The 13089-nt window shown below is 38.6% G+C and overlaps 1 protein-coding gene across 1 annotated transcript in view; it reads right to left on the reverse strand.

Moving 5' to 3' along the window:
* LOC308259406 (uncharacterized protein) overlaps positions 1 to 8716 on the reverse strand; it is a gene marked incomplete at both ends in the record, with an annotated part of 51353 nt that extends 42637 nt beyond the window's left edge. Inside the window, one exon of the mRNA XM_080690384.1 lies at positions 8560 to 8716. Within this exon, the coding sequence (XP_080546510.1) occupies positions 8560 to 8716 (157 nt within the window). The remainder of the gene's footprint in view (positions 1 to 8559) is intronic.
* Positions 8717 to 13089: the final 4373 nt, after the last annotated feature.

A 13089-nucleotide genomic window follows, 5' to 3' on the forward strand; every position in this document is an offset into this window, starting at 1 on the left:
TCTGTGACTTCCTTTTTTACTCTTCATGTTATAGTTATATTAATCTACCTTTTATTTTTAAAACAACGTAATTTGAATTAGGAATTGAGATGAGCATGAACCTTCAGGGCCATGGGCAGAATTCTTTGTTTTTGATATGGTTGAACTGTGTCTTTCCAAAGGGTTCTCTGATTGGTGCATGATACATAAGGTGGCAGTCTAGAGGGTTCTGTTGAACTTTTAAGAGGCAGGGCAGGTGAGGGATCTTTAGGCAATTGGGAAGTCTTTAGGTCATTGCATTAGGGATTTAGTTCTCAGGTAGTCCCTAGAATTTTTGTGAAAGACTTGTTATAAAAGGAGCAAGCCTGGCCCTTCAGTTCTCTGTGCTTCCTGGCTAGAGATGGGACCCTTTCTCTACATGCTTTTACCATCTACCAAGGGCCCCAGGCCCAGAGCCTGGGCTCTGATGTTTGAGCTTTCAGCCTCCCAAATTGTAAGCTAATTTAACTTCTTTATAAGTATTTCAGTACAGTAACAATAAAGAAGCTATTTAAAATATATAGAAAATTTTATTTGTGGATTCACATAGCACTTATTTAATAAGAATATTATTGGCTGAATTTTGTCCATCCAATATCAATTTGTCAAAGACCTAATCCTCCTGATCATAATATAATTGTACTTAGGGATAAGATCCTTAAAGAACTCATGAAGTTAAGAAGAGTCCATTAGGGTAGGCCTTCTCCAACATGTAGCACCCACCTTAGTTTGATGATTTGGTTTCCATTCTTTTGGACAGATACTCAGAAATGGTGTTTCTGGATCATATGGTAGGTTTGTTCCCATTCTTCTGAGGGTCTTCCATGCTATTTTCTAAAGTGATTGCACTAATTTTCAATCCCATCAACAATGTATTAGAGTTCCCACTTCTTCATATCCTCACCAGCATCTGTTGTTGTGTGTGTTTTGAATGATTGCCATTCTAATTGGAGTTAGATGAAATCTCAAGGTAGTTTTGATTTGCATCTCTCTGAATGCTGTTGATGAACATTTTTTCATGCATTTATTGGCCATTTGAATTTTTCTTTCATGAAGTCTGTTTAGTTCACTTGCCCAGTTTTTTTATGGGGTTATTTGTGTTCTTAGTGCTGAGTTTCTTGAATTCTCTGTATACTCTAGATATTTGTCCCCTGTTGAAGGAATAGTTGGCAAAAATTTTCTCCCATTATGTTGGCTCTCTGTTGAGGTTCTTGATAGTTTTCTTTGCTGTACAGAAATCCCATATATTAATTTGACTTTAATGCAATCCCATGTATTGATTTGCCTTTTAGTTTCTTCTGCCTTTAGGGTCTTGTTGAAAAAGTTTTTACCTGTGTTGAAATGTTGGACCTATGCTGTCTTCAAGGGGCTGCAAGGTCTCGGGTCTGATTTCAAAGTATTTGATCCATCTTGAATTGACTCGTGAGCAGGGTGAGAGAGTGGGGTTTATTCCCATTTTTCTGCATGTGGTTAACCAGTTTTGTCGACACCAATTATTGAAGAGGCTTTTTTCCAGTGTATATTTTTGGCCCCTTTGTAAAAAATCAATTGGCTGTAAATCTGTGGATTTCTGAGTCTTCTAATCTGCTCCATTGATCTATGTGTCTGTTTTTATGCCAGTGCCATGCTGTTTTTATTATTATGGCTTTGTAGTATAGCTTTAAGTCAGGTATTGTGATTCCTTCTGCATGGTTTTTGTTCCTGAAAACTACTTTGGCTATTCTGGATTTTTTGTTCCAAATACATTTTTTTTTTTTTGCAGTACTGGGGATAGAACCCGGGGGCATTCTACCTCCAAGCTATACCCCAGCCCTATTTTTAAAAATACCTTATTTTGAAACAGGGTCTCACTGGAGCTGGCTGCGAACCATGATCCTCCCATCTCAGCCTCCCAAGTACTGGGATTACAAGCATGCACCACCATGTCCAGCTTCCAAATGAATTTATTTATTTATTTATTTATTTATTTATTTATTTATTTATTTATTGGTGGTACTTGGGTTCCTGGAAGCCCTTCTACCTCTGGGCTACACTCCCATACCTATTTTTATATTTTTATTTGGAAACAGGGTCTCCTAAGCGAGTGTGAGTGGCTGGCTTCGAACCTGCGCCATCCTCCTGTCTCCGCCTCCCAAGTGTGGGGATTACAAGTGTGTGCCACCACTCCCAGCTTGCCAAATGAATTTAAAGACTAAATTTTCTATGTCTGTGAGGAATGACCTTGGCAACTTTTTTTTTATTGGAGCACTGTATTCATACATCATAGTAGGATACATACTTTTGTAGACATACATGCACACTTTTCCCAGTCAGCCCCCACCCAATCCCCACCCCATTCTCTCCCTATCCCTCCCTCCCATGCTTGGCTTAGTAGTTGACATCCAGTATTATGGCAATTTATCTAAAATTAAAAATGATAATCTCACATAACAGTTTCATTTGTCTGATACCAAGCTTTTGATGACTTAAAGATAACATTTCAATATTTCTTTTTGCTTTCTTTCTTACCAGAGAATATTTTTTTCTATTTTTAGGTGAAACTATCATATATTTATATATTTATTTTTCAGAAAAAAATCTATCCTAATATGGAATATGGACTCTAGGTACCCAAAACGATCTTGAAAAAGAACAAAGCTAGAAGATATATATTTTCTGATTTCAAACCATTATAAAGCTACATTAATTGAAACAGTGTAGTATTATTCTAAAGGCAGATATATAAACCATTGGAGTTAAATAAAAGCCTAGAGCTAAATTCTTCCCTATATTGTCAAGTTATTTTTGACAAGGTTTCCACGATCATTTGGTGGTGAAAATGATAATCTTTTAACTAAATATTGTTAAAAAATAATAATTACATGGAAAAGAATAAAATTGGACCCTTACCTATTCCATATACAAATATTAACTCAAAATAGATAATAGACCTAAATATAAATCTTAAGACTATAAACTTTTAGGAGAAAATCTGGGTCATAAAACCTCACAACATCGAAACTGGCGGTGATTTCTTGGTTATGATTTCAATGGCACAGCCAACAGAGGAGTATACAGACTCCCTAAAAAATAAAAAAAAAATTGTATATCCAAAGACAATGTAAACAGTTAACAGTTGTAATAGAATGGGATAAAATACTTCCAATTGCTATATCTGAAGGTACATTAATATTCCAACTAGAAATCATAAAAATTAACAACAATAAAGGCAAACAATACCATTTAGAGATAGGTAAAAGACTAACATAAATAATGAATCTCCACAGATAACCAATCTTAATTGTCTGTTGGATGGAAACTCTTGTTTCTCTGGTTCTGGTGTGTGTTACCTATTTCTTCTTTGTAGTTAATCTCTGAGTATTTTCTCTAGTGCTGGTTTTGAAGACATAAATTCCTTCAGTTGCTGTCTGTCATGGAAGCTTCTTATTTTTCCATCTAATTTGATAGAAAGTTTTGCTGGGTAGGAAATTTTTGGCTGGAAGTTGTTTTCTTTCAAAATTGGGAATATGTTACTCCAAGCCCTTCTGGCTCTCATGACTTGGTTTGGGAAGTCTGGAGTGATTCTAATTGGTTTGCCTCTGAATGTCACTTGGCCCTTTGTTTTTGTTGCCTTTAAGATTCTCTGCTTGGCTTCCACATTGGTCATTTTGACAATTATGTGGCGTGGGGATCCTCTTCTCCAATCCCGTCTAAAGGGAGTTCTATAAGTTTCCTGGACCTTTGTATCAACCTCTTGCTCTATGTTTGGAAAATTTTCTGCTATTACTTCTTTGAAGAGATTGTTGATCCCTTTGGTTTTACCTTCTTTTCCCTCCTCTATTCCAATTATTCTTAGGTTAGCTCTCTTAAAATGGGCCCATATTTCTTCAATATCAGATTCCTGCTGTCGGATATTTTTTCCTAGATTAGAAACTATGAGTTCATTTTTGGATTGCTCATCTTCTAAGAGTGAGATTCTGTTCTCCATGTGTTCTAATCAGTTGTTTGTGCTTTGAATTGAGGCCTTTACTTCATTAATTGCATCCTTTATCTCTTTTTGGCTCTCTCTGAGTTCTCTTTGAAGCACCTCTATTATTTCTACAGTTATTTTCCTGATTTGATCTTCTAGAAATCTCTGATTTTCTGTTTTATCGGGTTCTGATGTTATGGGGTTGTGGGCATTAATTGCTCCAGTATTATTCCTCTTTCCCATGATTTCGGAAGTTTGTGCCTTCTCTGGGTTCTTCCCTTGGGTCACTATGACTTCCCTTAAGGTGTTCTGGATCTCGAGTCAGTAGTATCTCGGACCCCACTACTCCTTTACTGGGTTTTATCACAGAGTCTCCGACCCAGAGAGTTGATAGAGGCTGCTTTAGACTGTGGGGGGTGCCAGGTTGCACGTTCTCCTATGGTGTGATATCTCTGCCACCGCCCCTCCCCCACTGGGTCAAGTCCCAGGGAGTACAGTACTGGGATTTCTCCTCTGTGGCCCGCAATTTGACTCACTGTTCTTGAGTATGCAGATGTAGCTGTACTGGCCTCGCTGAATTCGCTGCTGCTGCCGCCGGTGGCAATATGGCGCCGCTGCTACACCCTCGGCTATGGGGCTGGCGTTTTTCTTCTTGGTTTTGATTTCTACTCTGAATCCCTGCAGCGTGTGCTGAGCTCGGCCACTGGGAGCTTTAGATGCTCTCTGCGCGGAGATATCCCGCCTAGCTGTTCCACAGTGGCTCACCTCGGCTTGCTGTAGCCGTCCCGTGAATTCGCCGGTGCCTCCGGCAGTATGGTGCTGCTGCCGCGTCTGCAGCGTCCTCGTGCGCGAGGCCAGTGTATCTCCTCTGTGGCTCTGTTCTCAGTCCACTTTCTATCTGGAGCCTGGTGATTTTTTGTTTCACTGGTGATGGTGTTTTCTGGCTATGAAAGGCGCTGATTTTGTTGTAATGGAGATTTGTTGTTAGCGGGGCTCTTAAGCCCCACTATTCTCGTTCGCCATCTTCCCGGAAGTCCTTGGCAACTTAAAGGGTATTGCATTGAATCTGGGGATGACTTTTGGAAGTATGGCCATTTTGATGATATTTATTCTGCCTATCCAAGAATATAGAAGATCTTTCCATCTTCTAATGTCTTCTATTTCTTTATTCAGTGTTTTATAATTTTCTTTGTAGAGGTCTCTTACCTCCTTGATTAGGTTTATGCCTAAGTGTTTTTTTGTGGTATATCCTGAGTGTAATTTTTTTCTAGATTTCTTTCTCAGTGGATTTATGGTTGGAATACAGGAAAGCTTCTGATTTTTTAAGATGAATTTTGTATCCAAACAAATTTGTTGATCAGTTCTATAGGCTTTTTGGTTGAGTTTGTTGGACCTTCTAAGTGTAGTTTCATGTCATCTGCAAATAGGGATAATTTTAGTTATTCTTTTTCTACTTGTACTCCTTTTATTTCCTTTTTTTGTCTTATTGCTCTGGATTGAGACTGAAGTACTATATTAAAAAGAAGTGGAGATAATCGATATCCTTGTCTCATTCCTGTTTTGGGGGGGGGAAACCCTCGCAGTTTTCCCTATGTAAAATGATGTTGGCTGTGGGCCTGTGTAGATTGCTTTTATAATGTTGAGGTATGTTCCTTCTATTCTGACTCTCTACAGTGCTTTTAGCATAAATGGATGTTGGATTTCATAAAATGCTTTTTCAGCATCTATTAAAATGATCATATGATTTTTGTCTTTGGTTCTGTTTATGTGATGAGTTATATGGATTTATTTTTTTTATGTTGAACCAGCCTTGCATCCCTGGGATGAATCCTTAGTCATAACATGATTTTCTTGATGTGGTTTTGACTGCATGTTGCTAGTATTTTGTTTAGCAGTTTTTCATCTAAGTTCATCAATCATATGGGCCTGTAGTTTTTTTTTTTTTCCTTGAGATGTCATTATTTGGTTTTGGTATTAATATGATGTTGGCTTCATAGAATGTATTGGGAGAGTCCCATTTCTTTGTATTTCATGAAATAGGTTGAGGAGTATTGGTATTAGTTCTTCAATAGAGGTTTTATAAAATTTACTTGGGAAACCATCTGGTCCTGGGCTTTTGTTTGATGGTAGGTGCTTTATTGCTGATTCTATCTTTTTGATTATTATTGGTTGGTTTAAATTTTTATATATTATTTACTCAGTTTAGGAAGGTTGTATTTATCTAGAAAGTTGACAATTTCTTCTAAGTTTTCTTCATTTAAAAATTTTTTTATTGGTGCATTGTAGTCATCTAAGTTTTCCATTTTGTTGGAGTATAGTTTTTCAAAGTAGTTTCTGGCAATCCTCTGAATTTCTAAACTGTTGGTGGTAGTATCTCCTTTTTCATCTCTTATTTTCATAATTTGGATTGATTTTCTCTTCCTTTGGTTAGGGTGGCTAATGGTTTATCTATCTTGTTTAGATTCTGGAGAAACTGGCTTTTAGTTTTGTTGGTTTTCTGTATTTTTTGTTCCCTATTTCATTGATTTCTGCTCTGATTTGAATAATTTTCTCCTCTCATGTACTGGATTTGGGGTTAGACTATTCCTGTTTTTCAAAGGCTTTGAGTTATGTCATTAGGTTATTTATTGATGATTTTCTGTTCTTCTTATGTGGGCACTCAGTGCTATAAATTTTCCTCTTAATACTGTCTTCAGGGTGTCTCAGAGGTTTTGACATGGAGACTGAACAACACGCCACTGAATGAGGAAGTAAGGGGTAAAATTAAGAAATTCCTAGAAACAAACAAAAAAAGAGATATAACATATTATGACCTTTTTAGTTTGTTCTGTTTTGGACTGGCTGGCTTCTCTCATTGGACAGTATTTTGGAATTGACTCTGCCAATCCCTATGACTTCATGTCCATGAGAGACACTCTGCTCATTGTTCACAGACCCTCGCTTCTGACGAGGGATGCTGCATCTATGATCAAATCTGTTGAGAGCTGCAAGAAATTAAGCTTTTTTTGCTATCTTGAAAACCATTTCCTAGAGAACCTTCAGCTTTTATTAACAATGCCACTATGAATCACTTTGTCTTCCATTTTGTTCTGTCCAGATTTTGTTCTACTTGGTGTGCCTAACAAAAAATGTTGGTGTGGTCAGTAAAATTGTAGAGCCATAAGTTTAAATTTCAAGTGTATAAAGAAGCCTTTCCTATTTAGCTCACCTCTATATAAACCCTCACTAATGAAATTTCCCTCTCTGTTCCCCACCTCTGTGTTGTACCCTAGAAAGATTCAAAGCCAAATGTGCCAATAGGATAGGTATACGTAAGGAGCTCTCTTTTTCCACAATCCATTGTTAAGGTTCTTAGGGACAGGAACCAAATCTCATCTATTCTTATGGGGAGCGTTGATGCATTGACAATATTGATGTCCAAGAAATACCATACAAACATACAAAAAGAGTATCACAGCAGCCTCCCCAAATTGCAAGTTGCTACCAATAGGTACAAAGATTATGTGATCACACTCATTATGGCCATGGTGTAGAGACACGAGCTTCTGAGTCTTCCTTAATAAGTATAGCATTATACTTATATGAGAACATTGATAAAACTGATAAAATTAAAATATGAATATAGTGTTTCCTTTGATTTTGGTTCTAGTTTTCTTTGCTTTCTATTTGTGATCCAGTGGTCCTTTTATAACTAAACAAACAATGGGGTTGTTTGTAAAGATAGCCACAATTGGTCTCTCACTAAGAGGTTAAGTCTATTTTCTTTTTCTTTTTCTTTTTTTTTCTTGGTGGTACTGGGGTTTCTGGAAGCCCTTCTACTTCCAGGATACATTCCCAGACCTATTTTATACTTTTTTATTTGGAAACAGGGTCTCTTAAGCTAGCGCGGCTGGCTCCAAACCAGTGCAATCCTCTTGTCTCTGTCTCCCAAGTGCGGGGATTACAAGAATGCTCCACTACGCCCGGCGAGGTTAAGTCTATTTTCATAGCCTTTTATCATAGCCTGGGATTTTCTTCATCTAATAGAATACAATAGAAGGGATGGCATACAAATGATAAGCACAGCCTCTTAGAGAACTTGTGGCTTCCAGTCTCATTCTGGGACTCCTGGTGGAGAATAAGAATATGTGTGGAGAGAGGTCCCAGCTGCCTAAGCCATCCTAGCCCTCTCAATTGAGGCCCCACAGATTAGGGAACCCTGCTGAGAACAAGTTAAGCTCAAACTTTCACATCACAGGGTAGTGATTTAAATCAGATGGTTTTGTTTTGTAACACTATGTTTTGGTGTTTTTATTATATAAAAATGTATAACTAATATAAATGGGTCGAAAAGTCAAGAGCTGGAAATGAAAAGGAGAGAATGTGTTTGAAATTTCAAGAGATGATATAAAACCAACGGTAGGATATGGTACATCTGTGAGTGTCCTAAAATGGACAGGAAAGTAGAATACTGTTTCTGAATATCACCAAGAATTTACTTGCGGTGAAGTCACTTAATATGGTTTGTGGACTTAGAAGCTAGTTAATAGTGTGTGTTTCAGATATGTTCCAGCTATGCAGGTGTAGGTAGGGAGTGGAGAGCCAGACTGAACCGAGGTGGCTGGTGTTGTAGCAGGTGAGCACGATGAAGGGAGGGAGATGAAGGTGAAGTATGGGTCCATCATACTTGATGGGAATGATTGTGATAGCAAACCAAGTGCTGAGGACACTGAGGGCATGATGACTGGAAGAGGCCTTGTCGAGATCCATGCATTCCTGGTCCCACTGAACTGTGAGGTCAGATCATCAGTGAGTGAGCTGGGGGATAGGGGCTGGTTTTCAGACAGTGTAGTAACTTAAAACCACGAAAGCAGTCATGATTTTTTAATTTATTAATTTGGCCCAGCTGAACTTCCTTTGCTAGAATCCCTCTGTCCCGCTGCTTCTTTTGAAGGATGGTGGATGAGATACAGGGATTATTTTGTCTTTAGGTCAAGTGGTTGGGCAGGTGCTCCTGTAGCTCTCCGGGTTCCTTGTTTGCTGGTTCCTCTCTGTGGCACAGTAGCTGGGCCCAACACAGCACAGCCCTTGGAGCCCCCTTTAACTTCTTCAGCCCCATGGCCAGGTGTCTGTTTTGCTGCCTAGTAAAGGGCACTAGTTTCTGCAGGATGTCTGCTTGGTCAAAGCGTCATCAAAGCTGGAGGCAGCAAGAGACTCACTGGGTTCCCTGCCATCTGTCCTCAGAGGTTATAACTTGGCATATGAATAGGAAAAGGCGATTAGGACACAGACACAAGACACACGGAGGGATGAACATGTGAGGCATTGGGTGCAGAAGAGCCCATTTACCTGCCAAGAGGAGAGGCCTCAGAAGAAGTCAATATGAAATACCACTACAGATCTGTTACAGCAAAATTAGAAAATAGTGTCAATTGTTAACAGGGACTTTGAGAAGCATTTTCTCACATTCCTGGTGCAAAAGTAAAATAGTACAAATACTATGAAAAATCCAAAGGATTTTTTATAAAGTTAAATATACACTACCATACCACTAAAAAACCCACCCAGGCATTTATCCTAGAGAGTGGAAAAACAATACATTTAAAAATCTGTACACAGAGACTTCCAGGAAGATGGCGACGGAGAAAAGCGGGGCTTACGAGCCTCGCTAACAACCAATCTCTATTACCACAAAATCAGTGCCTTTCATAGCCAGAAAACACCATCAGCAGAGAAACAAAAAATGTAATTACAAGGGGCAGAGAAAAAGAGGGCTGGAAAAATGAGACACCAGAAAGAAACCAGACCGCAGTGCTGCAGCCGGAGCCGTGGCTCAGAGAGGCATGGGCGCCATGTTCCCTTGCAGCACCAGGCTCCAGAGAGAAGGGGGACTCAGAACGGAGCTCAGAACCACAGAGGAGATATGCCGGCCTCACGGCCAAGAACACAGCAGCAGGGCCTTACTGCCAGAGGCAACAGCGAGCTCACCGGATGGCACCAGACCAACGCACTCAATAGTCCATCAGGCTCCAGAGAGGAGTGGCGGACAGCAAGCCGAGGTGGGCCACTTCAGAACAGCTGGGCAGAATTAGGCAGATTTTTCGGCACAGGGAGCATCTAAAGCTCCCAGTGGCTGGGCTCAGCACACCTTGCAGGGACTCAGAGCGGAGCTCAAAACCAGAGAAGAAATACGCCAGCCTCACAGCCGAGGGCGTGGCAGTGGCGCCATCTTGCCACCACCAGCAGCAGCAGCAGCAGCAGCAGCAAATTCACCGAAACCACTACAGCTCCATCAGCGCACTCAACAACAGTGAGTCAAATTACGGCCCCCAAAGGAGAAATCCCAGTACTGCACTCCCAGGGACTTGACCCAGTGGGGGAGTGGCGGTGGCAGAGATATCACACCATAGGAGAACGTCCAACCTGGCATCCCCCGCGGTCTAAAGCAGCCTCAATTGACTCCCTGGGTCTGAGACTCTGCGATACAACCCAGTAAAGGAGTCGTGGTGACTGAGATACCACAGACTCGAGATCCAGAGCACCTTAAGTAAAGTCGTAGTGACCCAAGGGAGGAACCCAAAGAAGGCACAAACTTCCAAAATCATGGGAAAGAGGAATAACAATGGAGCAATGACTGCCCACAACTCCACAACATCAGAACCCGATAAAACAGAAAATCAGAGATTTCTAGAAGATCAAATCAGGAAAATAACTGTCGAAATAATAGAGGTGTTTTGAAAAGAATTTAGAGAGAGCCAAAAAGAGATAAAGGATGCAATTAATGAAGTAAAGGCCTCAATTCAAAGTACAAACAACCGATTAGACCACATGGAGAATAGAATATCGCTCTTAGAAGACGATCACTCCAAAAATGAACGCATAGTTTCTAATTTAGAAAAAAAAAATCCAACAGCAGGAATCTGACATTGAAGAAATATGGGCCCATTTCAAGAGACCTAACCTAAGAATAATTGGAATAAAGGAGGGAAAAGAAGGTGAAACCAAAGGGATCAACAATCTCTTCAAGGAAATAATAGCAGAAAAATTTCCAAACATAGAGCAAGAGGTTGATACACAGGTCCAGCAAACTTATAGAACTCCCTTTAGACAGGATCGGAGAAGAGTATCCTCACACCACATAATTGTCAAAATGACCAATGTGGAAGCCAAGCAGAGAATCTTAAAGGCAACAAAAACAAAGGGCCAAGTGACATTCAGAGGCAAACCAATTAGAATCACTCCAGACTTCCCAAACCAAGTCATGAGAGCCAGAAGGGCTTGGAGTAACATATTCCAAACTCTGAAAGAAATCAACTCCCAGCCCAAAATTTCCTACCCAGAAAAACTTTCTATCAAATTAGATGGAGAAATAAGAAGCTTCCATGACAAACAGAAACTGAAGGAATTTATGTCTTCAAAACCAGCACTAGAGAAAATACTCAAAGAGATTAACTACAAAGAAGAAATAGGTAACACACACCAGAATCAGAGAAACAAGACTTTCCATCTAACAGACAAGTAAGACTGGTTATCTGTGGAGATTCATTATTTATGTTAGTCTTTTACATATCTCTAAATTTTATTGTTTGCTTTTATTGTTAATTTTTAGGATTTCTAGTTGGAATATTAATATACCTTCAGATATAGCATTTGGAAATATTTTATCCCATTCTACCGGTTACTTTTAACTCTGTTTACATTGTCTTTGGATATACAATATTTTTTTTTATTTTTTAGGGAGTTTATTTACCCTTTTGTTGCCTGTGCCATTGAAATCATATCCAAGAAATCACTGCCAATTTCAGTGTTGTGAGGTTTTATGACCCAGATTTTCTCCTAAAAGTTTATAGTATTAAGATTTATATTTAAGTCTTTTATATATTTTGAGTTAATATTTGTATATGGTGTTAGGTAAAGGTCCAATTTTATTCTTTTTCATGTAATTATTATTTTTCAGCAATATTTAGTTAAAAGATTATTATTTCCTCCACCAAATGTTCGTGGAAACCTTGTCAAAAATAACTTGACAATATATGGAAGAATGTATCTCTAGGCTTTTATTAAACTCCAATGGTTTATATATCTGCCTTTAGAACAGTACTACACTGTTTCAATTATTGTAGCTTTATATGGTTTGAAATCAGAAAATATACATCTTCTAGCTTTGTTCTTTTTCAAGATTGTTTTGGGTATCTAGAGTCCATATTCCATATTAGGATAGATTTTTTTCTGAAAAATAAATAAATAAATGTATGATAGTTTCACCTAAAAAAAAAAGAAAAAAATATTCTCTGGTAAGAAAGAAAGCAAAAAGAAATATTGAAATGTTATCTCTAAGTCATCAAAAGCTTGGTATCAGACAAATGAAACTGTATTTGAGATTATCATTGTTAATTTTGGATAAATTGCTATAAAACTAGATGTCAACCACTAAGCCAAGCATGGGAAGGAGGGATGGGGAGGGAATGGGGTGGGGATCGGGTAGGGGCTAACTGGGCGATGTGTTCATGTATGTCTACAAAAGTTTTTTTTTTATCCCATTATGATGTATGAATACAGTGCACCAATAAAAAAAAATTTGTAAAACAAATCTGTACACAAAGGTTGATAGCAGCTTTATTTATAATAGCCAAAGTGGAAACAAACCAAATGTCTTTCCACTTGAGCAGTGAAACAAACTATAATCCATTCATACAGTGTGAATAAAGCTTTACAATGAACACAAAGCCAGACACAAGTTATTGATATATGTGACTTCTTAGATGGATCTTAAGGATACTGTGTTAAGTAAAAAAAAAAAAAATTCTTAAATGCCAAAGGCTATATACTACACACACACTCACACACACACACACACACACACACACACACATACACACACACACATATATATATATTATTTATATATATATATATTATTTTTATTATTTATTATTTATATGTTTTTGCAGTACCAAGGGATGGAACACAGAGGCATTGTACCTCTGAGCTACAAACCCAGCCCTAATTTTTAGTCTTTTATTTTACTTTTTTTAATTTTTGGTGGTACTGGGGTTCCTGGAAATCCTTCTACCTCCGGGCTACACTCCCAGACCTATTTTATACTTTTTTTAAATTTGGAAACAGCGTCTCTTAAGCTGGCT

This window comes from Muscardinus avellanarius (genome assembly GCF_963383645.1).
Source record: "Muscardinus avellanarius genome assembly, chromosome: 1".
NCBI classification, from domain to species: domain Eukaryota; kingdom Metazoa; phylum Chordata; class Mammalia; order Rodentia; family Gliridae; genus Muscardinus; species Muscardinus avellanarius.